Below are 27,029 nucleotides of genomic sequence, written 5' to 3' on the forward strand. Positions count from 1 at the left end.
GTGAATGCCTTGACGGCAAGAAGTCACTTTCCAGTCAGTTAAGAGAGCAAGCCTTCTCTTAAACCTGAAACTAATAAATACTGTGATTTGTCGATTTTGACTGAAAGCTTCGACCTCTCTGCCTGTCCCTAGGGGGCTTGAGAAAAGGCGTTTTTGAGTAACCCAAGACAACCAGAAATCAGGGCCTTTTTTCCTTTTAATGTGCCTGGAGGCAACAAATCTGCCGACGATTCACCCGAACGTTTGGGCAAAACTACTGCCCAAGAATGCAGAAAGTCCACTTCCGGTTGACGGGGGTCGCTCAAAAACGTCTTTGCCCAAGCTCCCTACTATTTACACGAAGCGCGCGTGGCAGGCGTTTGAAGGCGCGCGAGTGCATGAAAGGTGTTCTCGCGCAATTTTATTTTCCCTTTCTGTTCCCTTGAAACGTCTGCCACGCGCGTTACCCTGAGAAGAAATATATTCAGTAATGTAAAGTGATGGTGATTTCCTCGATTAGAAGTACAAAGTCGCATCAACGAAGTAGGCTATTGAAACACTTCAACTTTCAGGCACATTTAAACTTCGACTGTTCACAGCATCTCTGTTCTCTCAAAGCAAAAGGAAGGTACGCGACCAACTACGAGCAAAGCGAGGGCAACGCGTGTTACCAGGGCGACGTGCGTGTTGAGGTCATGCCCAACCCCACTTTAACTTTTGCACTCCACTTTTACACTTGCATCCAGTTCGCGTGCCATCGAATCCGGACAAACTACTAGAAAACGGAGTGTTGTGAACTGTCTAGTTAAAACCAACCATTTTTAATGATAACAACGCGACGTTGAGAGCCTTTCTTCAGAAAAAAAAAGGCACATACACTTGAATATTGCCCATAAACCGTGCTATCAAGAAAGCCATACCGTGTACAGTGCCGGACCGGTCGCTTCGCCAACGCCCCGTTCAATGACGTCCTAAGTTGTCCCGCTTAAGAAACGAAACGAGCGTTGAAAATCCACGAAAAGGAGCGATACACATGCGTATTCCTCGTTCTTTAAGCCGCTGATCAGGGTTAAGAAGTTAGGGAACTGACCTGACACGTTAGCGAAACGACTTAAGACGTTGGCGAAACGACTCGTAGGCGAAACGACCGTAGCTAATCTCGTCCCCGGCAAGACATCTGGGTACGAGATAAGTGTACAGCTAACTGATTGCCTGTACCGCAACTCCTTCCTCTTGTTCAGTTCTTGGCTTTTTATGAATGAGTATCATTAGCATGAGAATTGGCAGGTAGATCAAACTGAGCCTGAACAGTCTCCGTGCTGAACTGGTATCAGAGTCCTTATAAAACTTATAACCCAGGTAAGCGTTCCACAAGTTCAGCGGTAACGAGTCCAATGCCAGCCACCATGTTGTAACTCCACACACGGGTAACAGTGTTGTGAGGCCAACTAGAGCCAAACAGTGTCTTAACGTGACCCGGCGACACAATGGCGCATTTGTGACACACATCATCCGATAACCAGCTACAAGGAAAAAGATGAGTTACTGAAGCGCTTCAAATTAGCAACGACATGAAGATTTCCGTCTCACTGTAATGCGGCCCGTTTCTCAAATGTCCCGCCACAGACAGAAAAAGCGCCGAAATACTTGTTACGGGTTCTAACCTGTGTATCAGGATTTGAGTAAACACGAGCATTGGCCTGTTAAAAAAGCCATTGTCAATTTGCCAAGTGGCGGGTACATGTACTTCTGGGAATTCTTGGCGGGGTCTGCCGCCCAGTTCTTCAAATCCTGACCCTATTAGCAAAAATTTTGTTCACTTTAAGTATAGTTTGCGAGTGAACAAGAGAAACATTTTGGGTGAATATCTTCGTTCTTTAAGCCAAGTAAGTGGAACTATTTACACCTGGAATGAATAAACTTGTATCGAAACGACTTGTATCAAAACAACTTGGAATCGAAATGACCGTTAACCCTTCCCCTTACTGTTAAATCTTGAACATCTACATTGCAGGCTATTCAACATAGGCAACGCTTATTTTTTTCAGTCCCTAGCATTCAATTGCATTAAATGGTTTACTCCAAAGTCCAACCTCGACAATGGAATAAATCGAGCAAATAACTCACTTTGAAAGACTTACCCCTGGAGTAATCAGCCCTTAGATTCCAGCTGAGGGCATTAAAATGTGGAAACTGCCAAGAATACAAAATTCCTGCGAGAACCAGTGCACCCATGTCTAGGCCTCCTGTACAGGCTGCCCAGCCCATCAAGGGAGGCAGGGCACCTACTACTGACCCTACCCATGTGTTCAAAATGCTCAGTCGCTTCATGGGAGTGTACACAGATGTGTACAGGAACAAAGTGCCAGCACCTGCAAGACAGTGGTAAAACATTCAGCAACTTCATACCATTCAAGATTCAATGGTAAATAAGTATTCACAGATTACGACTCTGAAGTGATATTGGCCTGCGAGCAAGCTTTCCATTTTGGGGAATCATGCGAAGTCACATGTGGGCAGCTTGCGAAAGGAGAGGTGAGATCATTATATCTGATTCTGTGTGTTACTATTTTTAAGACAAACATCTCTGTTGTGTACATCTTAGTATAAAGAAACATAATTTTCATTGGTATCATTTGTATGGTCATTAATGTTTGGTTATTAAACACTTTGACATTCTGGCCTCAGTTGTTCATAAGGTGGATACATGCTATGTGGTGCAACGAAAATCAGTTTTACAGCCTGCCATTCGGGCAAGCTGTAGCTAGTATGTACTGGCCCACAAGTCATTTCAACTAGCCCCAAAACCCTGTTTGATTAGCAGGAATGATTACAATCCTTCTGCAATTTGAATTTCCGCAAAAAACAGCACTTACCTGTCAGGCAAGTTAAGAACCAAAATCACTAGCCCAATAGCAACATAATGCACTAGCCCCGGGCTATCAGACACGACTTTCTTTGCACGCTGCATGCTACAAGATATATCCACTGGATTCAGTGGATAATGGTGTGATAACAATCATTCATTGGTACTTATCCACTGGATAGTGATTACCTGGCCCTAGTTGTTCAAACTATCCACTGGATAAATATTAAGGAAACTAATCCACTGGTTGATAGTGTTAGCCACCTCTTGAACAACTCGGACCTGGTGGATAACACAATCCAGCTTTTGACCAACTAGGGCTAGATGAAGTTTGAATCAGCACTTCAGCAACTTTCATTGGAAATGAAAAGGGACAACAAATGGAAACTTAGACTTTGGATGCAATCTTGCCCTTTACAATTAATTTGGAAATTTACCTCTGTCAATTCCATAACTATCAATATAGTTAATACAGTAATTCAAATTTCATAAGAGATCTTCATACCAAGAGCTGCTGTTAATCCATTTACTTGAGAAAGTAAAACAGACATTCCCAACAGACCAGCTGTGGTACCAAAGAGCACAACATGAAGAGGGCTAGCAAAATGAACAATACAGTCAATTAGTGAAGGGAAGTGGCTGTGAATACTTACCTAGTAACAAGTACAGTATGAAATGAATTTAGCTCAGCAGTGGCAGTAGCATGGTGTTTGAAACCACGCTGTGCTCCTGACATGCACAAGGACAAAGCTTGCCATGCAACACAGCATTGCCACAAATTTAATAAGGTCATTTACATTTGGCACAGCAGTTGTAAAACATTTAAAACAGATTAAAATGTTGCAAAAATCCTTAAATATAATAAGAGCGAGTAATTGCAATCACCCCAGTAAAATACTTTAGGCCATTTGCACGATACCGTCATTTTCCTACTATGACCAGAATCCTTCAGGGTTTTGCTCTCCTGTTTAAATTAGTGCCTTTGTTATTTAAAGCTCGCTGGAAATAACCAAATTCAAAACTAGTAAAGGACGGACTACTCGAAAACTTATGGGGGACGGGAAAAAATATTCGCGCAAGGGAAAACTTAATGAAAAAAAATCCATGCACGCCAATTAATCCTAAGAAATATTCATGCTATGGCCTAAAAAACATTCATACAAGGAATTTGATAACAAAAAAAAATTCCTGTGGCTCGAAAATTCCCCTCCCCCCATAACTTTTTTAATGGTCCGTCCCTAATAATGTATTAAATATTCCACTTCTCACCTGAGACGAGCCCTGACGAGAACACGGTTTTGCGTACGACTCATTTGAGAATCAAAAGGAACCTCAAGCCACTAAAAACAAAACAAATCACTTACAGGTGAGCCTCGTTTCAAAAGCTTTTACACACAATCTACATGTAAGAGGGAAAAAGCTAACGGCAAGCTGTGATCTAGTCTGAGCAACACAGGGCCCGGACCCCCAACTGTATACTCGGATTTGATTACGCACCATGATTGGCCCTGTTAAAAACACCATGGGTGATTGCCAATCCGTTTGAAGGAAAATGCAAAAGTACACACTTCCAGTAATTTGTTGAGGTGCCCATTAGGGGCCCCTAACAAGGATCTGGGCACTGCTTTGCTTTGCTTTCACTAGCCAGAATTAGATTACATCAGTTACACAGGCTACCTGTGATCTGGATAAAAAAGTTTTAGACACCTATTGTAATGTTACCTGGTGATTTTGTTTTCTTATTTTAACTTTCTCTCATAAGGAAGTAGGAAGTTGATATGCACTTGCTTTATTTTTATAAATGCAACTTTCATTTCCATTTTTTTGAAATTAAAAAACTGTTGAGAAACTAATGTGACAGGGCTGTAAATAGGACCTGTAGAAAAGTACGCCACCCTTGCATGTAGTTTTGGGTATAAAAATGTTTGATAATGACTTTGAAATAAAGGAAAATAAAACCTGGGTCATGGATAAAACTGATCCTCCAAACATATTTTTAAGAGAAAGATTTTAAATACAAGTACAGGCAACTCAGTTGCACGGTCTCGTTACACACAGACACTACCTGATTAAAAGCATTAGCAGAAGATGAACACAGCCCAGTTCCAAATCCTGCCCACAGAAAAGTGCTGAGATTCATGGCTCCTGGTGCAATGGCATAACCTGCCATTTCTGTTAGAACTACAAGACCTTTAAAAAAAAAAATGTACCCAAGTGACTTTTAACATGACATTGCATTCTCCTTTCTTATCACAAGCAAAAACTGACAAAATTACTGGTTACCCACTAGTTTACATTGTGACCCATAAATAAGGACAGAAACAAATAATTGAAATAATATTATACATTGTGCGCACTATCCATCTTTTCATTGGCTAAGAGCCTACAGTTAATTTTGGAAATCAGGGCAACCTACAGATTAGTTGGTTATCCACCAGAAGATAACTGACTAATCTGTAGATCGCACGAGCAATGCATGATTTCCAAGAGAAATGTCAAATCAGTTCCATGCGACAGTGTATTTGTTGTAATCTATTTTAAAACAATGTACAGTTTTGTATTATTAGATTCGGTTTTTGAGATATCCGGAATAATCAAGGTTTGGGTAAGTGTTATCAGCCTCTGCCTTCAGCTCGGCTGATAACACTTACTCCGACCTTGATTATTCTGGATGTCACAAAAACCTCATCCAACAAGTGTTTATAAACATAACAAGGGTGAGAATCCCAACTGGCTGGAGGCAAACCAATTGGCTATGACCAAGGAGTTGAACTAAGGACTACCAAAAAAAAAAATAGTAGTAGCTGTAGTTGGGGTGGGAACTGAAGGCATACAATTTCCAGCACTCCTAACACGCTGCCATGCTGCCTTCCTATTCACTTACTTATCTGTCAATTAATGACAAACTCAAGCAGCCTAATCACAAAATCTGCCAGCCTCAGGCTATTTGGCACAACTTTCATTGCAAGCTCACGTAAGGGAACGCGTCCAAATATCGGTAGGCAACCTGATCATGGGAAACGGACCCGATTAATTTTCCGATTGATCGGAATCGGTACCTATCTGTAGGCACTAGTTGCCATTTCCGATAATGATAAAAACTTTGCCGATTCAATCGGAGCCAGAAACATTCCGATGTGGATAATGGGGTATCACATTCATCTGATAAGGATATGTGATTCTGCAAACATGTCACGAAACCAAATAATGAAAGAGTCATTTCACTCAACAAAACAGTCTTTAAAACTTGCTTTGTTCTCAATAGTAAAATAATTATAACAATACTTCAGTAGGCTGTTCGACGATTTGTTTTCTGTCAGCCGATCGGTAATTGCTTACAAACTTTTCCACGCTGTTCTAACAAAATGTAGAGCAAGTCATATTTCGACGGCGACGACAAGTTGCTTCTGCCTACGTATCCAATACGTATCGCACGTCGCAAGCCGGATCGTTAAAAGCAGTTTTCTTTCCTTTCTTTAACTCGAGTTAATACATTTTATAGAAAGCTTTGTTTTATCTCGTTTCAGAAAAGAGCGAAAAATTAGTTGTTTCTTTTAAAAAATTCGGAGCGTCAACGGAATGTGCAATCAAAGTAACAATGAAAGATCCAGTGAGTTTGACTCGACGAGAGAAGTTTACAAGCAAATAAACAACTTGCCTGATTCTAGCCGGTTCAAGTTCGCTCCTGTACACGCAATGTCATGAATGCCTGATCTGACAGTATTCTGTCCCCTATTTTCTTGGCTAAACGATTTTAAAATTCCTCCAGCAAGGATTCTTCAATCACGCGTTTTGGATTCTAAGGTCGTAAATGCATTCAGCGCGCTATCTTTCGCTTAAAGATGCTCAATACAAAAATTCTTCATCTTGTCTGGTATTGTCTTCCATAAGAACTCTTCGATGAAGGCATTTGTCGCTAATTTTTTTTTGAAACAATACACATTTAAGAAAGACAAGATACAATACGGCGATAAACACTTGGTCTTACCCAGCCTGTTTGTGCATTGAAAACTCAATCATTCACGCTTTGCTTTCGTTGACATAAACATTGCCCTATATAATTTTTGTCAGTAACGTAGCGTGACCGACGATTTCAACCCTTTGACAAACGCTGACAGATATAAGTCAAGATTTGATGAATTCTGTTAATTGGCCCGATGAAGAATTTTGAACGGTGCCGATTCCGTTTCAGTCGGTACCGATAATATCGGTACCGATTGAAAACGGAATCGGAAAAAATCGGCACCCGATTGATCGGCATCGGCGTGACCCGATGCCGATATTTGGACGCGTTCCCTAAGACAGGTTTTCACAAATTTCTCTAATGATGAAGCTTGGGAAAAGTCTAAGTACCTGTCAGTCTGATCTTTGACAGTTGCATGTATTGTCTTGGTAATTTTCTGAAGTCAATTTTCTGCTCCACCCACTCCCCCTCAGTATCTTCATCTTTAGTGGCTGTATTTGACAGGCTTTCCTGTTCCTCTGCACTGCTAGCTGTCTTTCCAATTAAAGCAGTTGAGGTTGATTTGGGCTGCAAAGGAAAACACAAACCATAATAGTATACCTTTAAGTTTCAGTTTAAGTTTAATAATACTTTGCCATGCTAATACAAGTAAATTAATTACAGAAAAAAAAATATGACTGGAGAATAATTGGGGGAAATAAATTCCCATACAAACAATATTCTTCAATATTAAACACACTAAAAATTAAGAAGTAAAATTTAAATATGGCCCAAACCTAACCTACCCGGTAATTAACTTGCATACTAGCCACACACACATTACACCTGATTTAACATTGACACAAATGATCTAATAGAGAGGACTTGAAGGTGCATGCATTATGTAGCTATTAAAAAATGAAAATTTGAAGTAATTTGTACATGTCTTCCTAGATCTTAAAATTATGGTTCCTACCCATTTCCCCCGATACATTAATATCAAAAAACATATGAGTATCCAAGTCATTTCTTCAGACTGGATCAAGTAACTACTATCTAGCACTTTTATCTTCTAAGTCTCCATCCTTAGTGACAGCTCTGAACACAACCACAATGTCCCCTTAACCCTACCAGCCACCCTCTCCCACCCCCTTGCATCCCAGTTTGTCATTTGTAGGACTGTCACATTATAACAGCTACACTGCTTTGACCACAAGTCAGATAAAAAAAATGATCAGTCACTATGACATTAGGATTTTATATTCTTTGGGCAGGGGTACCCTTTTTTCTCTGCGTTGCACGACAGGAACTGAAAGAAATTACACTAGGCGGCGCTTATTTGGGACAGCGCTTTAGCTTTCTTATATTATGCAATCACCCCGAGTGACAAATTGTTTACTGTGGTCAGTCTCACATACTTGGATGCAGATGGGAATTAACTAACTTATTGTATATCATTAGCAGAACATAAGAAAAATGTACAATGGTTCAGAATTGGATGACACAATATAGATCTTACTAAGCTTCAGTGCTACCGGTAGATAATTTGGGCTAGCTGATGAAATATCCGGTGCGTCAAAACAAATTAAACTTACCTTGCTTAGATAACCTATGCTATTTACAGATTTTCCACATGCATCTTCCAAAAGTCGCTCCTTTGTTTTAAGCCGCGAAAATCGCACTGTATATTGGCGCGACAAGCGAAGGAAGGTAGAGGTTTCAGAAGAGGTTACACGCCGGAAGAAAATTACGGCATTCCAGGAACAATTTCCTACAAGACACATTGCACTATTATTCACAAAGTTGACATGACACTTTTGACGATTAAATTGCTACTCACTGCATGAGAGAACACGTGAATTCATCGTTTATCTCTCATTTTTTGCTCAAAAACCGGTCACTTTCAGACGCCATGTTGTTGTGCACGTTTTTGTATGAAACCGCGAGTAAGCAAACCAGCGGACATTCAAAGTAGAGGTAGAGCCAGTCTCTCGGGGTGGTTTCTGGACACTTTTAATTTTGGAAATTTAACAGTTTTCTCTTTTTTGTCGATAAATTTTCCTCTTGTAATAGTGTTAATATGGGTCGCAAGGATAACAAAGTGCCAACAGAAAAACAAGAAGCATCTCACAAGTTAAGCTTTTTGCATCAGGTTGGTCAATTGGTTTATAAGCTTTGTGGCCCGTGACCTATAAAAGATGTCGATCTGTTTTTAAACTTCAATTACATCCACATTGTTGTAATTTCGTACTTTTCATTTGTAGGCATCCCATGCAGTTCTAACTATTAATCCAGCAAACGTGGAAATGTCTAGATTTTATACAAGTACAATGAAAGAAATTGCACGGAAACTGGTATACAAACTGTAAGTTCTCTAAAAAGCTGTATGGCTTGCATTAACCGTGTCAAATGAGCAAAAATAAGAACATCAACCAGCTTGTCCTAAGGGCAAGTACGGGTAGGAATTCTTGAAATGAAAGAATGATTCTCCTGATACTGAAAATTTCATGGAAAATGCATAGGAGAATTCCCTATAAAATTCCAAGACTCTGAAAAAACTGCTGCCAATTATTGTGTCAGACTTAACAGTCAGGCAAATCAGCATTTGCTATTTTGTGTATACCGAAATAATGATGTGTCACAACCCAGATCTGGGTAGTGCTTCTGATTGGATGAAGCAGATTTCCAACCAATCAGAAGTACTCCCAGATCTGGGTAGTGGTACGATATCAGTATGAATTTCTGTGCTTGTTTCTCAGATGTCATTTCACGGAGAAACCACCAGTAAATGGGCAAATGTCAACTGTTTTCTCAGGCTAATCACAATAATGCAATTTGTTTTCTTTTCCAGACGTCATGAATTCACATAAGCTGGGATCAATCAAAACTTTTTATTAATGTAGCCTTTGTTTTTGTCTTGTTAATTACACTTTCAAAAATTTTAATTAAATTGATCCCTGGTCATAAACATTAATTAAAGCAGATTTTAAGGACATGACGTAGTTTTGGAGGAAGAGAAATCAAAAGAGTATCTTAAAGGGTCTCACAAACAAATTTTATTTCATTGATTCAGGGATCCAAGCATTAAAAGAACAACTTGCAAACACTGCAATGCCTTGCTTGTACCAGGAGTTACCGCAAAGGTCAGAGTTAGGAGTAAGTATCAGCAAAATGAGTGAGATTTTTCCCCCAACTAAATTAAATTAACTCTTTTTACAGTAATTTAATAGTCTTTAGCATTAGTATATCATCTCATGAGTAAAGTCTCACAACTTTGACTCAAAGAAAAATATTGAATCGAAGTAAAGAGGGTTGGAAAAGCTTTCAGTTCTTAAACTTTGATCAGGCCGTATTATTTTGCTGTTTTCTTGGAAATTATTGCTGAAAGAAAGGCGGCACAATACTGGCTTGTTAACAGGATGTTAGTTTAAGTTGGTAACAGTAAGATGGAGGCTTACTTAGTCAACTGTTCTTCTATTTCATTTCTTTATCAGGTAAAAGGGAAAGACATGTTGTTATCACATGTGTTGCATGTAGGACAGTGAGAAGATACCTCTGTAGAGCTGACCATGTCTTGTGGAGCGAGAAAGCAAATGATGACAAGAATAAAAAAGACCAGAAAGAAGGCGTGAATGCAAGTTTGCAAGAACATTGTAAACGAAAGCAAGAGAATAGCTCACAGAAATGAATGATTCAGAATAGGAAGTGAGTTGTACCAATAAAAACATGACTGTGTGAATTATAATAATTATTAGATATCAAATATCACAGTCAAACTTCTGTTAAGCTCAGCTCTGTGTTAAGATGCCACCCACTTTTAAGAAAAATTCCTGGAGTTTACCTCTGGTATCCAGTGTAAGCGCTCCTTCTCTAGACTTGCCAGTTGGCTTGTCTTCACCCAGTCGGATAGCCTGTTTATGACAGTGCAAAACCAAAGCAAGAGAGCAAGAGGGAGCGTGAAGCGTAAGAAAGAAGAGAAATTTTCTCTTTTTCCCTCCCCCACCCGTTGCCCTTGCGGTCCATAAATCTCCTGCAGTTATTATTTTTATACCTGTGCTTGAAAGTCTCTGAAGAGAATAAAGAGAGTCTGGGACATGAACAGGCTACTAGTTGGATAACAGTGTGATGTTTGTACACTTCTGAAAGACTGACATCTCCCTGATGCAGACATAATTGACTGATCATCAGGCTCTTTATATAAAATACCATTTCATTGACTCATTAATGTGCAGTGACTGGTTGACTATTTAATTGTCAGCTAATTTCAAAATTTGCAAGGTGTGATGTGTGTGACTTGTGTTTGTCATATCAGTGCAAAAACAATGAGGAGAGTCAAGTTTGTTTGGGTATAAATAAAGCAAATAAATTTATTAAGGTTATTGTTATTTTTTTGATAATTACTATAATAATATTACATCTTCAATAAAATTTTGTAACAAGAACATTTTTCTAAAATAATCTGAATATATTGTGAAAAAATAATATGCAACTCATATAAAAGTAAAAAGAAATATATAAAACACTAACTACCCCGGTATACTAGGATCTACTAGTGGTGCTAAAGGAGAGCTTACCATTTAAAGTTGTTGAGAATAAAATGTAAACAAATGCAAACAACATTTTTACATCTATGAAAACTGCATTTTAATCCAAACTTCACCAGCTGTTTAAGCCCTTATAGTGACCCGCAGCTAAGTGAGTAGATTTATTTGTCTCATAACGTGAAAAGCCCTTCTAATAGCACTTTTGAATTTTTTACACTGCAGTGTAGCTCCAGCGGGGGACTCCAGATTTCAAGTGACGGGGATGATCGAATGGGAGCAAAAATTAAAACCCAGAGAAACCCCTCGGGCTTCCAACAAAACCCAAAAAAATCCCTGGTCCAAAAATTAACCCCCCTAAATATCCCATGCCAAATTTCCAAGCCTTGAAAAAAGTCGCGAAACAAGTTTGGTTGTACTTTATTCGTAGAACTATGCCTCTGGGAATATGCGGTTGCCACCACAAATCTTCAGATTGTTTTGAATATCCCCAAATATCACGACTTCAATCAAGCTACCCAAAAAAATACTTTACAAATTTTGCTTCCCCCAACACAATCTCAGAATCGAAGATCTGAAACCCAAAAAAGTCCTTTGATCATCCCCGTCACTTGAAATCCAGAGTACCCCCCCCCCCCCACCTAGGAGTGTAGCAAAGGATGGGTGAGGGGAATCCTGAGATGCCTGTGACACCCATTAAAATTGACCAACACCAGTTTTCTCCTAACCATATCAAATCAAGTGAGAAGGTTATGAGATTAAAATTTAATCTCATAACCTTCATAAACTGATCACCTAAGTGAAATTGCTTCTATCTTTCTACAAATCCTCTTAACTATTTCTTCAAGGAAAGGTATGGAGATCAAATATGAAGAATTTGGAGAAGGTATGGAGAATTATATTTATTATTGTTTTAATCATTATTTAATTTTAAACTTAATTAAAAAATCATAAGGGAAACTGTTAGTTTTCTTGGTGCTGTTGTTGTTGTTGTTATGCTTTGGGTACAAGAGATAACAAAAAGAAATAAGAATGTTATTCAACAGTGCAAACTCTAACATCAGTTCCTGCCCTCAATTTAGATTTTAAAATATTTTTTTGTTTATGTTGAAAGAGGACCCCACCAAAAATTCACCCTTTCCCCACGTTAGCTCTCGACCTACAAAACTCAGACGGGCCCGTCAACACGCCAGGACCCTTACCCATCCCTCCAAAACAAATATTTAAACAGAGAAGATTCTGTTCGGTGTACTCTGGGAAATACAATCCACTGATTAAATACAATAAGAAGATTTGACGATAATCGATGACAATAAACTGTTAACTATCCACTTCAAAACAACGCTGTATTTGTTTTACTCCGTCTGTAGGTCGTGTGTGGCGAAGATGCTTTCATTTCAAATCACGGACGGCGTTTTTAAGTCGTATTCAGTAATCCTTCTTTCCAAACAGTCAGAAAATGTTTCGTTTTACACGCATCCCTCTTCTCGAGGTGTGACGTCTTGAAGATGGCTTGGTTGACTGCTTGAGCCATCGCTATCGCTTTCGACTTCTTTCTCGCTCTCTAAAGAAGATTGTGACCTTGTCAGCACCCTTGTTCGGTCTTCCGTATCTACAAAAGTGCTATCGCCTTGATCAAAGTTTGAAGCATGGCTAAGATCATTGCCAGCAAACTGTTCTCCGTGTCTATTGTCTCGGCCGAAAGTCGCGATTTCTACAACATGTGTTGCCGAAGTTACGCCAAAAGAATATAAATTCGCTGATGGATAGCCTGGAAACATCGGTCCGGCTACAGCCCTTTGTGATGCGGCAGGAAAGAAGTTCGCGTTCACATTTTGAATTTCGCCTCTTCTTGGCCATGATGGACCATATGGCATCGGTGTTGAAGGTGCGTTGTATTCTGGAGGTTGCGGAGTGGGTCTGTATAAATAGCGTCGATTTGTTTGGGTGTTTCTCTGCTGCGACGAAAGCCCTCTACTGGATTTCCTCAAGTGGCGCGTCCAAGCGCAACAACACACAATAAAAACCACACCGAAAATCCCCACGTAACAAAGAGTGGTCACGATAACGAACTTTGAATCCCCCATCGGATCGACAATAACTATAAAGCCATGCAATAATTGTTATAGCTGACGTACAGAAGGGCAACTCTACAGATCGAAGGTGCAAGCTTACGAACACGCCAAAAAGATAAATAAATATGAAATCCAAGCAGCAATATGCGACGCTGATTTGTTAGTATTTTCCATTGTTCAACTTCCGTTTCCGCTTCTTAAAAATATTGATTGTGGACTGGACTTTGAATTCTGGATTCTAGACTCTAAACTCTTAGCCAATTAAAAACAATCCGACTGCGTTTTTGAACCGCGTGTTGACATTGTACTATGTAGAGCTGATCTCTAAATGTAGAAAAAAAGCTCATGGCTCCCTATTTTTGTGTTTAAAGGTTTGTATGAGGGATTACCGTATTGATGTACTTAAATTCGCAGGTACTTAATTCGCGCTTCTTGGCGGGGTTTTATTTTCGCGATTTCAGTAGGGGAATATAGAAAACTATAAAATATCAACAAGTTCACAGCGGCAAATTGTTGAGTGGTGCCGGCGGATCTCTCAGTTGTAGACCTAGATCAGTTCAATAACAACTTGAACTTCCGTTTTGAAAGACGACCTTCTTTAGAGGCTAAAAGGAAAATATGGAAAAGGAGCATTAAATTTCGCGATTCAGACATTCTCAACGTCATTTTATTTTTCTAAATTTCTTTACTTTTTGTTAAAATTGACCATGATTACATCTCCCACCCAAATTAAAAGAGTGCTAAATAATAATATTTAAAAAGTGCTCACTTGCACGTCCTTGCTTCGTAGAGGCATATGCCCTTGAAAAATTTTTTCGAAGCTGAACTCCAGAAAACAGTCCGAGAACTGTTCTGCTCGGCGGAATTAATCAGAGGTGTAGATTCCTTTCCACTCTAAATATTTTTTTATCCATTGCAGCATTACTGGAGAACACTCTGATCCTAGTTAGGGGCCGAGTAGGAGAGGACCCTTGGAACGAGGTAAACCTGGTCACCCCAGGGGGGAGAGGAGGTTAAGTTAATTTCCTCACTTAACCTGTATACAGCCGGCCGCCACCCTTCCCTCCCGCCCTCGATTTTTTTTTTTCTGAGGGGAGGGGGCGGCTGTACACATGCTATTCCTCGTTTCACAAGAAAAGATTAAATGCGTGTTTTCGCAGGTGATAAGAGAGAAATTTAAAAGAAGATTTAACAAATGGAACTACCACAAACTTTGCCTAGGAGCACTTATAAAATTGGTTTTCGGCCAACAAAAAGCAGCTGTATAAGAAGAATTATATCAATAAAGCGCTCACTATTTTCATTGCAGACTAATGGCGCTGACAAATTTTACTGAGGGTGTAAACCAACGGTACTGCTCTGCGGAATTGACTAGAGATGTACATGGTGAGCTTACCTGTGTCTTAGTAGTAAATACGTTTCTTTCCATTACTGCATTCCTGGGCAACACTTTGATTTTAGTTGCTCTACGCAAGGAAACTTCACTTCATCCGCCGTCCAAACTCTTGTATCGTAACTTAGCGATAACCGATCTCTGTGTTGGTATTTTTCTGGAGCCTTTGGTTGTCTTTTATTGGACGTCCGTGGTGAACGAAAGACGGGATATTTGCTATTACACAGATTATGCAGACAGTTTGGCAGGTTATACTTTGTGTACCGTCTCTTTATTAACATCGACTGCAATAAGCGTGGACAGACTTCTCGCCTTGTTGCTGGGGCTCAGATACAGACAAGTTGTAACTTTGAAACGGACACATATTAGAGGGTCTCAATGGGGTTAACCGATAGGCGTAAAACGGCCAAAAATTTAGTCGATAGCCGTAAAAATTGAAAAATTTTAACCGTTAGCCGTAAACAGGGTAAAAAAGGATTAACCGTAAAAGAAATTGTTCCCTAGTTTTGCTACTTTTAATGAAGGTACTAAACTCCCTTATGGCTGCGTTTTTTATTTCCCGGCTAAAGTCACTCCGTACGCACGTTCGGTAACGCGCCTTTTAGGTGTTGGCTAGGCTCCATTTCCGCCGCTGTCTCGGGGAACTAATTTTTTTCCAGAGCGAAAGTGTGGCTTCTTGCTGGGGATTAATATTTGCGATTTTCAGGAGGTCATGCCCTCGAAAAAATAGTGAAATAACACGCAGAGATGTCACTGTTTGTAAAACACGATGCCGATAAACAACATTTCCCTGTTTTTCTCTGACGCTACGGTAGACGTTGCCATGCCTAGTCCCTGTACGGCGTCCTCCCACGCAATCTCGGTCAAGGAGTTTCGGTGGCGAACTCGCACGGACCACGTGACCCGAAACGTATTAGCCGCGCGATGATGAGGACTACGGACAATGCAACGGCTGACAGTCGTTCCGTACAGTCCTTCGCTATCATTAAAAACACTGGACACGGGAATTTTGTTATTGGCCGTTTTCACACTAGAGCTAGAAATGGATTATCCGTCTGAGACTAGCCTGTGTACAATCGCCCCCTTCCCGACAGACACCCCTTCTCCGATTTTTTCTGAGGGGAGGGGGCGGCTGTACACAGGCTATCTGGAACGGATAATCCCGTCTTCAAACTGTCCGTCGAAATTGACGGATAAAGTCAGGCAGATTGTTCATTCAAAATTAAAACTATTCCATTTTCAAATTAAGACATTACCTATCTGACGCGAATCATCAAACGGATAACCCATCTCACACGAATAACCCGTCTCTAATGTGAAAACGGCCATTTCTGTTGTAATGAATGTCGCGCCCAGGCCTTGAGTTGGGCGTGCGCGTGTGTGCTTTGCTTTTTCACAAAGATTATTTTTAAATTGACTATTGACATTTATATGTGTAAAATAATATAAGAAGTGGAATACTTTATTAAAAGTATGATCCATCAAATGTTAAAATTTTTCAAAAGAATAGCTTATTTCAGCCCGAGATGATCCTAAGACCTCTTTATTTTGCTTTAAAGATACAAAAAATACAGGTTAATTAATATTTAACTTTTTGAAACAAAAGAAGTTAATTTTTAACTTTTTTGTTAACCGTAACTGAAAAAAATTAACCGATAGCCGTAAAAAAGCCAAAATTTTAGTCGATAACCGTAAAAGCCACCACCCCATTGAGACCCTCATATTACTGTCATTGGTTTTTGGGTTTTGTCTATTGTTGGTGCGTCTAGTTTCTTTTGGAATCCTATTATAACTTCATCTTCTCAGTACATAGGTATAGCTCTATGCCTATTCATCACAATCTTTTCTTACACAAAAATTTTCTTCACTCTGCGTCACAATCAAATTCATGTTGACCATGTTCAGAGCCATGTTTTTAGAAGACGACCAAGCCAAGCAATTCTACTGAAGTAGTGATAGCGTTAACACCTCGGAGAGGGATAACCTTGCCAATTTACCTTGCCAGGCAATATACAGGAACTGTAGTTTACTTAAACTCAACATTGAACCCACTTCTTTACTGTTGGAGGATCCGAGAAGTAAGGCAAGCTGTGAAAGAAACATTAAGGCAACTATTCTGTCGATCGACTTAGTTTTGTATACATTCTACCTGTTAATTCATGCTAAATTGAAGTGTAGTTTCAAGGAGGAAAAATCCTCGTCAATTAAAATTAAACAATTTCTGTTGTGACCGTTTTTACTGTAGAAGAGCCAAGGATGATAAGTATAGTTAATAACTAATACCTCAACTTATACTGGTTTTCTTTTACCTTCTTATAATTATTTATCAACGAATCTATTGCAGCTAGAGCAGAGCAGATATAAACGGGAGCCCTAATGAAATAAAATTATGTGTATATAAATGAACTAAAATGTACTGAAAATTAAAGTAAATACCAGCAACATGAAATTATAGATTTAGTTACATACTCGATGCAGTTTTTCATGGGAAATATCACCCAAGTTTGAACATTAACTACGTTACCATTAACTAAGATTTGCAAAAATAACCACGACAGCTGTATTACAGGAAGGAAATTGGTTATGATTGATGTTACGATGTATTTGGAGTTGTCATAGCAACGGAATGACGTCATTGCCTATTTTACTTGCCGCCGTATTTCTCGACACCGGGAGGTATTTTTTTCCAAAATCGTTCACGGTAGCTTGTTCCTCCAACACCTGTCTCAATGTTCGTGAATTTTAAGCGAAATCACTCTAAGAGAGCGTTATCGAAATATTTTGGATTAAAAGTTCAGTGAAAACTGGACAATATTAATGTTCGGCTGTGTCGTGAGGAAGCGCTTCGTAACAGGTGTGAAAAGATCATGGGGAACTGAGCTTTGACCGATTGCTAAAAAGAGGGATTGATTAGCATGCATTAAGGCCGCTCTTGTCGGCGTTTTTGTAAACATTTTGGTCTACTTTATCAAATACCGTAAATCCTCTATTAAGCTCCCGTCTCAAATAAGCCCTCTCTCTCTAATAAGCCTCAGGGGAAGAAAATTAATAAGCCCCCCTCTCTACGAAGCCCCCCTCTCCTCCCCTAATTATTCTTCACTAAGAAATGATAGATTGCATTAATCAATGACTAGTGTAAAACTCGGTGTGGACTGATCCGGGATGGTTTATTTACCAACTGGAATGAGTTCGAATTTGATTCTGATCCTTGGCTGAATAACCTCCAAGCCTCTTGTACTTGAGCTTTTCCACTTTGTATTCTAGTCCTTTATGTAATATATCAAACATGAGATGCAGTGTTTCATCACCAGATGAAACACCGAGAAGAGAGTTGAAAATACGACGCGCAGCGGAGTATTTTTGACGAACTTCGAGGTGTTTCATCTGGTGATGAAACACTGTGTCGAATGTTTGATATTTCTTCTCAAACAAAATCATTTTTGAAGGAGAAATTAAGGATGCAAAAATGAGCAGTTTTTCATCTGATTTCCAAACACTCATTAAACATTAATTTCCTTTGAATTTTCTTTATGAATTATTAATGAGTTTGAGAAGGAGAAATGATACCATCGTCTTTTTTAAATTAAATAATTTACTTGCGTGTTTTGTCGTAATCTTCACTAAATATCAATCTTTTTTTGGTCTTTTACAAAAAGATCTGTTTAAAGGAAGACGAAGTGTGAGGCAAATTTTTTTCAAACAAAATTACTGTGTGTAACAAACGTGACAGGGCCCGCTATAACGTGCGTGTTATGTCGTGATCTTCAGTTAACATTAATGTTTTCTGGTCTTTACAACAAGATCTGTTTAAAGGAAAGATTTGGAGAAAAGGTATTTCAAACAAAATTATTGTCACGCTTGTCACACAGGGTTTGCTGTCTTCTTTCCTCTCCCGTCCTGTTGCGTAAGTTCACTTATAGTCAGCGCATTAAAATAGCAGGTGTTTTATCGGCGGGAATTAACATATCCGTTATATATAAGAAACGAGTGTTATTCATTTTACATCTTATAATATAAAAAGAGATACCAAAATTACCGTATCCCCCACAGTTTGACGTGTTTGCCGACTGTTAAGAACTTTCTTTCGGCTACAGAACTGAAAACTCATTAAAATTGTCAGTTAGTTAGTTTCACCGAGCTCATTAAAATACAGCCGCCGCCCCCCCTCCCCTCAGAAAAGGAGGGGGCGGCTCAAAGTAGAAACACTTCACAATTTTTGCTAAACTTCAGTCTCTTCTTCCCGTAACTTTTACAAACGAAGTAAAACACAACTTGTTTTTTTTTGTTAGATGCAGGATCGTGATATTTTACAGAAGAATTAGCAAATAAAATTATTGTATCAAAACCCAGCCTTGGCTAATTGCATAACTTAAAAATGAGGTAATTTTATCCCTCCTGACATTCATCCATATTTTACTGAAGAGTGATATATAAAACTAAAAGGGGTCACTTGCACTGAGACGGTCATGAAGTTTTCGTGCGTTTTCCCTTTCATCATAATCGACCCAAAATTAAAAGTTACCCTAATTGTTCCGAACATGTTTATACATTTTTCCAGCCATATTAACTTCACGCGGTGGTCAGTAAAGGAAGCACATGCGCATATACACCTAATTGAGCTTCATTGCAATGACAGAAGTTGTCTTGGAAAAATAATAAAGGAAGATGAAAAAAATAAAAAGCCAAATAGGAATTAACTAGGCCTGCTAAGAAATCTAGAAAGGGTGGACTCGTTTGCTCCATAGGCATTTTAGGGGAGTAAAAGCAAATGCCAAAGGAAAGTTTGTGCGTCTAAGTTCAAAATAAATTCATCCTATAGTGGTTTAATAGTATCTAATTAATTTCGATTTGGATTTTTGCATTTTTCATTTCGGTTCCTTTTAGCTTAATTGCTGGGAAGGAGTGATAGCTCAAACTTATATTAAACTTTAAAAAATCTTGAGTTATTGGAATTTCCGTCGATAATTACTGCGATGTCACGTTGCCAGTACGCCGCCAACATATATAAGAACCCAAAAACGTTATTAATATCATCCGTGCTGTGACACAACACCTGGCTAATCATATTTCCGTGCTAGATTGAAAAAGTACCGGGACAATTTTGCTCAACCTTTCTTTGTCCTGCGAGCTCTCCTTTACATTTATTTTTGCACGTTTACGCTTTTTGTAAATTGCTCCTGATAAATAATTGTTAAACCGACGCGACAAATGTGCAAAGGGAATTACAATGTGGCTTGTGCGCATGCGTTTAGGCAAATAGTTGACTTGACAGATGACAAATTGATACAGTATCTACTTTAACCCAAATTAAAACGTAGCATTCATATAAAACACTCACTTGTAGGTCATTGTGTCTCAGAGGAACATTATGGCACTGACGAATTTCACCGAAGATGAAAAATATCAGAAAACAATTGTTGAACTGTTCTGCTCACCTGAATTAATCAGCGGAGTAGATGGCGAACTTATCTTCCTTTCAGCTTTAAGTATTTTTTCGTCCATTACTGCATTTCTGGGGAATACTCTGATCCTAGTTGCTCTACACAAGGAAACTTCACTTCATCCGCCGTCCAAACTCCTGTATCGCAACCTAGCGATAACTGATCTCTGTGTTGGTATAATTACAGAGCCTTTGCTTGTAACTTACTTGACTTCTGTTGTGAACCGAAGATGGGATAGTTGCTATTACACGGTTATGGCATTATTTTTCTTAGGTCATACGTTGTGTGATGTGTCTTTATTGACATTGACTGCAATAAGCGTGGACAGACTTCTCGCCTTGTTGCTGGGACTCAGATACAGACAGGTTGTAACTTTGAAACGAACACGTATAGCGGTAATTGGTCTTTGGATTATGTGCATTGTCGGCGGAGCTTCTACAACCTTTTGGAATACTCTTATAATTTCATGGTATCAACACATCGTTACAGCTCTGTGTCTAGTCATTACAATCTCCGCTTACACAAAAATTTTTCTCTCTCTGCGTCATAACCAAATTCATGTTCAGAACCATGTTGCTCAAGGACAACTGAGCCAAGCCCTTCCACTGAACATAGCTCGATACAGAAAGGCAGTGTACAGTGCACTGTGGGTGCAGTTAATATTGGTTATTTGTTATCTTCCATATAATATAGCGATAGCGTTGTCACCTCAAAGAGAGCTGATGTCGTTCTCTACTTATCACCTTGCTGTGTTTTTTACTGGTACCATGGTTAACTTAAACTCGTCATTAAACCCGTTATTGTACTGTTGGAAGATCAGAGAAGTAAGGCAAGCTGTAAAAGAAACATTAAGGCAACTATTCTGTCGATCGAGTTAGTTTCCTGGGCTTTCCAGCTCTATCTTGCCAGCTATTAATTCCTGCTTGAATCCTCGTTGATATTAACTGTAAATATATTGTACTGCACGCATATTTTATGAAGGCATGTCACCTGTTTTTTAGGGGCGAGTATATTATAAATATTCCTGTTCTAGAAATCCAAAGATCGTGTTATCTTTATTATTTAGTGGCATGAAGTTGTTTCAAGAATAAAGAGCTAACAAAGAAATAGAGTTTAAAGGCTCCATTCCTTTTCTTCTTCTTCTTCTCTTCCTCCTCCTCCTTCTTGAAACTTGAATACCTTGTTAGTCGATACAAAGCCCGTCAAACCAGTTAAACCACTTAAAAGTAGTACATGAACTTATCGTAATGAGATTCCCCCGCATTTTGTTCATGAGATAAAGACAAAAGGCTATATATGATGTCATCAGCGTTAATGTTTTCAATAATGAGATTTCATTTCCAAAAAACTGAATATCTTAATTTCATCCCTACTAAATTTTTATCAGTTCTTTCTTGGTGTAAACTCAGAGTAAGTAACATTAGCATGCAAATGAAAGATATTAAATGCCCATCGACGTTTAAAGCCAGCACTTTCTGAGCATTCAACATATTAAAATAAATAAAATTCCCTCTCTGATACTGGTAAAAGCATCTCTTTTTGATTAACACATAGTACAGGTTGCCCTCCCTAGAGCCCCGCGAGGTTATGTCATTGCCTAGTCCTTAGGCTCATCAGTCCGCGGGGCAAACGTAAGCGAAACTTATAGCAAGAAGGCCTGGGACGTAAGTAATTCAAGTTCTGCTATACACGTATTTGTTGAGTATAAGATGTGGCAAGATAGTTGTTTTATTAAACTACTGTGGGTATGACTACACAATAACATTTTGCATTTTGCCAAACAGGCACAAAAGAAAATTTGTAGCATGTGTCACAGATTCGTTTTTGTTTACGAAAAAAATGTTTCCTTTTGGCGTGAAAGCAAATCCACACGACCACATTTAAATGTTTTGAAACAAAGTTCTACCATCGTACTATGTAATATACCCGAAAAACCTAGCTTTATTATTATAGAAGTACAAGAACTTTATCGGTAATTACTAACTGTTAAATAATGCTTAACCACTTGGAAAAATGACCGCGAAGTAAAGCCGCATCTTGGTAAGTGTAGATCAGGATCAGTAATGAGCATAAAACGTAAAAGCAAATGCAAGCTGGCAGCCAAAAGATACCCTAGGGTACTATTTAATTGCCCGATATTTTGGTTAGACAATACTATCCTTCGTCTGGGGCTGCAAAAAGCAATAATAAATTGTTATAAATAAGCGGTTGAAAAAAACAACAACGAACAGTCGATATTTCGCTTCCTCCATGAGTTGCTGGCAGAAACGAAAAGAAAATCAAAAGTACGAATAACAAGAATCTGTGTGTCGAGAATTTATTTGCTGGGCTAAAAACGCATATTAACATAAAAAGCAGTCAGAAGGTGTTTAAAATGGTTAGGGCCGCTTTGTTAAAAGAAGACAAATTGAGGTGATAATCAAAATTAGTAGAAAATTAAAATGTTGTTGCCATAGTGAATATCTTTATTTTATACTCGAGCATTATTGATAGTTATGGGGTTTCGTTCACTTAAACGAAACGTGTGTCCTTATAGATATCGCTATTTTGCTTTAGTAACAGATGAGTTGGACAATTAAAAATACGAATAATATAACAAGAATCTAATTGTATGTGTGTCGTGAATTTTTATATACTGGGCTGTAAAACATATATTGACATAAAAAGAAGTTGTCAGGTGTTTAAGATGATTAGGACGCTCGTTTAAAAAAAGACATGAACTATCTAAAGAAACTTTTTCTTAGTTGCAAGTTAGAGTAGATATCTAATTATTATCGATAGTCATGGGGCTCACTCAGTCGAAACCTATCTCAACCGACCCGAAAATTATAAACAAACCAGTTTGACATGTTTGGACTGTTAAGACTTCCTTTCTACAAGCCCCGAAACTCTATGCACACGTCTGTCAAAGCTGGCAGCACACGATTAGCAATTTAACTGATTAACTTTCATGTTGAAATAGTTTATACATGTATATAATAAGTATCGCCCAGTCGAATATTTACTAAACGATACGTCATTATAAAGTTTTCAACAGCGCGCGTTTTGCTTCTCATAGCAGACCCAAAGAGTAAAGGCCCGTGCCAAGTTTCTTTCTCTAGCCATCTGAATTCGGTTAATAACTCAGATGTATTGTGCTCTGTTAGGGAAGTTCTGATGACTCAAGCATATTTGCATGCAGCTTGTGTTGAATTGGCCGAATTACTTACAGCGATGTTAATGAAGAAAACATCATGCAGACTTTGTTGCACTGACAACATATTAAGACCTAAAAAGTTATTAAAATGGGCCGTAAGTCAGTTTCACCTGGCTCATTATAGTTCGACTAATGTTTGTTTGAAAAACTAGACAAATTTTCTGAATCCTTTTTCTTCGTGTGGTACGACTAGAAACAGAATTAATTCAGTTTTTTCCTCAAAGTTTTGTAGAAAAAGTTGATAAAAATTAAAACAAGAAGAATTGACAAAGGTCATTATCGCACATCCATAACAGTCAACAAAATTACCGCAGCCCACACAGTTTGACGCGTTTGCCGACTATCAAGACTTCCTTTACTACTGAAAACTCATTAAAATCGTCAGTGAGTTAGTTTCCTGAACAGGCTCATTAAAGTTCGATGTCAGCTTGAAACACTTCATTGGTTTTGCTAAACCGTGACTAAAACTTTTAAGAACAAACTCATCTCTTTTGCTTTTGTTTGAAACACGGATCGTGATAATTACAGGCGTGATAATTACAGATGAATAAGCAAACAATAACAATTATAATTTATTTAACCACGTTATCGTCTAAGAGCACAAGTGCTCGTTTAAAATACGAATGTGCAGTAAATCTACAATTTGAGTTGAACTTAGCTTTGCTCGACCTTTGCTTGGCCTTGTGAGCTTTTTTCTTTTACGTTTAGTTAATTAATAGTTTTTGCACGTTTATGACTCTATAAATTACTTCTGATCATTATTTATTAATACGCGACAAATTAACGTATATGGCCCGTTTAGGTAAATTGTTTTAACTGTAGAGATGTCGACATTATATCAGCTTTCACCCAAATTAAAATAGTGTGTATAAATGAAACTCTCACTTACAGGTCAATGCGCCGAAGAGGAAAATGGCCCTGAAAAATTTTACTGAAGACGCAAACCATAAAACTGTCCAAGAACTAGACTGTTCGGCAGAATTTGTCAGAGGTGTAGATAGCGAGCTTATATTCCTTTCAGCTCTAAATATTTTTCTTTCCATCACTGCATTTCTGGGGAACACTCTGATCCTAGTTGCCCCACACAAGGAAACTTCACTTCATCCGCCGTCCAAACTCCTGTATCGTAACCTAGCGATAACTGATCTCTGTGTTGGTATCATTGCAGAACCTTTGTATGTGACTTACATTACTTCTGTTGTGAACGAAAGATGGGATATTTGCCATTACGCAAATTGGGCAGCAAGATTGTCAGGTCAAAAGTTGTGTTCTGTATCTTTAGTTACATTGACTGCAATAAGCGTGGACAGACTTCTCGCCTTGTTGCTGGGACTCAGGTACAGACAAGTTGTAACTTTAAGAAGAATGTGTATAACGGCAATCGGTTTTTGGATTTTGTCCATTGTTGCTGCATCTAGTTTTTTTTTTAATCCTACTATCAGTTCATTTTCTCAGTACATAGGTACAGCTCTATGCCTATTCATCACAATCTTCGCTTACACAAAAATTTTCTTCACTCTGCGTCACAATCAAGTTCGTGTTGACCACGTTCAGGGCAATGTTTTTAGAAGACAACCGAGCCAAGCAATTCTACTGAACATAGCTCGATACAGAAAGGCAGTGTACAGTGCATTGTGGGTGCAGGGAACATTGCTTTTTTGTTATCTGCCGTTTGTTGTAGTGGTGGCGATAACACCTCAAAGAGGGATAACCTTGCCAATTTACCTTGCCACGCAATATACAGGAACTATAGTTTACTTGAACTCATCTTTAAACCCGTTGTCGTACTGTTGGAAGATCAGAGAAGTGAGGCAAGCTGTAAAAGTAACACTAAGGCAACTATTCTGTCGATCGAGTTAGTTTTCTCAGTATTCATTCTACCTGTTAATTCATGCTAAATTGAAGTGTACTTTCAAGGAAAAATCCTCTGTTGTGACCCTTTTTACTGTAGAAGAGCCAAAGATGATAAGTATAATTAATAACTAATACCTTAACTTATACTGGTTTTCTTTTACCTTCTTATAAATATTTATCCAAGAATCTATTGCAGCTAGAGCAGAACAGATATAAACGGGAGCCCTCATGAAAAAAAATTATGAATATAAAAATTAACTAAAATATACTGAAAAAATAAATACCAGCAACATACCAGCAACATGATATTATAGATTTAATTACATACTCGATGCGGTTTTTCATAGGCAATATCACCCAAGTTTGAGCATTAACTACGTTACCTTTAACTGAGACTTGCAAAAATAACCACCACAGCTGTATTACAGGAAGGAAATTCGTTATGATTGAACGGAATGACGTCATTACCTATTTTACTTGCCGCCGTATTTCTCGACACTGGGAGGTATTTTTTTCCAAAATCGTTCACGGTAGCTTGTGCCTCCAACACCTGCCTCAATGTTCGTGAATTTTGAGCGAAATCAGTCTAAGAGAACGTTATCGAAATATTTTGGATTAAAAGTTCAGTGAAAACTGGACAATATCAATGTTCGGCCGTGGAAGCCCTTCGTAACATGTGTGAAAAGATCATGGGGAAATAAAGCTTTGGCCAATTGCTAAAAAGAGGGATTTGATTAGCATGCATTAAGGCCGCTTTTGTTGGCGTTTTTGTAAACATTTTGGTCTACTTTATCAAATGCCGTAAATCCTCTATTAAGCTCCCCTCTCAAAGAAACCGTCTCTCTCTAATAAGCCTCAGGGGAAGAAAATTAATAAGCCCCCCTCTCTATGGAGCCCCCCTCTCCTCCCCTAATTATTCTTCACTAAGAAATGATAGATTGTATTAATCAATGACGACTGTAAAACTTGGTGTGGACTGATCCGGGATGGTTTATTTACCAACTGGAATTTCGAATTTGATTCTGATCCTTGGCTGAATAACCTCCAAGCTTCTTGTACTTGAGCTTTTCCACTTTGTATTCTAGTCCTTTATGGAGAAATGATACCATCGTCTTTTTTAAATTAAATAATTAAGATACCTAGTGAGTTAACAGGACGGCAGAAAAACGCTTATATATGACAAACGTGACAGGGTTTTTACTTGCGTGTTTTGTCGTAATCTTCACTAAATATCAATGTTTTTTGGTCTTTTACAAAAAGATCTGTTTAAAGGAAGATGAAGTGTGAGGCAAATTTTTTTCAAACAAAATTACTGTGTGTGACAAACGTGACAGGGCCCGCTATAACTTGCGTGTTATGTCGTGATCTTCAGTTAACATTAATGTTTTCTGTTCTTTACAACAAGATCTGTTTAAAGGAAAGATTTGGAGAAAAGGTATTTCAAACAAAATTATTGTCACGCTTGTCACACAAGGTTTGCTGTCTTCTTTCCTCTCCCGTCCTGTTGCGTAAGTTAACTTATCGTCAGCGCATTAAAATAGCAGGTGTTTTATCGGCGGGAATTAACATATCCGTTATATATAAGAAACGAGTGTTATTCATTTTACTTCTTATAATATAACAAAAGATACCAAAATTACCGCATCCCACACAGTTTGACGTGTTTGCCGACTGTTAAGAACTTTCTTTCGGCTACAGAACTGAAAACTCATTAAAATCGTCAGTCAGTTAGTTTCACCGA

At 38.5% G+C, this 27,029-nt stretch overlaps 4 protein-coding genes across 4 annotated transcripts; 3 read left to right on the top strand and 1 right to left on the bottom strand.

Annotated features, from left to right (window-relative positions):
• Nucleotides 1-141: 141 nt before the first annotated feature.
• Nucleotides 142-8,747, bottom strand: LOC140942266 (protoheme IX farnesyltransferase, mitochondrial-like). Its single transcript, XM_073391227.1, has 8 exons — nt 8,629-8,747; nt 8,384-8,559; nt 7,199-7,376; nt 4,911-5,035; nt 4,115-4,185; nt 3,351-3,442; nt 2,121-2,351; nt 142-1,502 (listed from the first exon to the last, which is right to left on the bottom strand). The coding sequence occupies exons 1-8, from the start codon at nt 8,651-8,653 to the stop codon at nt 1,180-1,182; spliced, it is 1,221 nt and encodes a 406-aa protein (XP_073247328.1). The 5' UTR covers nt 8,654-8,747; the 3' UTR covers nt 142-1,179.
• A 51-nt stretch (nt 8,748-8,798) lies between these two features.
• LOC140942267 (ribonuclease P protein subunit p21-like) lies at nt 8,799-11,273 on the top strand. Its single transcript, XM_073391228.1, has 4 exons — nt 8,799-8,940; nt 9,053-9,153; nt 9,862-9,944; nt 10,283-11,273. Exons 1-4 carry the CDS (start codon nt 8,869-8,871, stop codon nt 10,474-10,476), a joined length of 450 nt encoding a protein of 149 aa, XP_073247329.1. The 5' UTR covers nt 8,799-8,868; the 3' UTR covers nt 10,477-11,273.
• An 8,892-nt stretch (nt 11,274-20,165) lies between these two features.
• LOC140940044 (melanocyte-stimulating hormone receptor-like) lies at nt 20,166-21,116 on the top strand. Its single transcript, XM_073388920.1, has one exon. It carries the CDS (start codon nt 20,166-20,168, stop codon nt 21,114-21,116), a length of 951 nt encoding a protein of 316 aa, XP_073245021.1.
• Nucleotides 21,117-24,346: 3,230 nt separating this feature from the next.
• Nucleotides 24,347-25,294, top strand: LOC140942160 (beta-2 adrenergic receptor-like). Its single transcript, XM_073391127.1, has one exon. The coding sequence runs from the start codon at nt 24,347-24,349 to the stop codon at nt 25,292-25,294; it is 948 nt and encodes a 315-aa protein (XP_073247228.1).
• Nucleotides 25,295-27,029: the final 1,735 nt, after the last annotated feature.

Source organism: Porites lutea, chromosome 6 (genome assembly GCF_958299795.1).
Source record: "Porites lutea chromosome 6, jaPorLute2.1, whole genome shotgun sequence".
Taxonomy (NCBI): Eukaryota; Metazoa; Cnidaria; class Anthozoa; order Scleractinia; family Poritidae; genus Porites; species Porites lutea.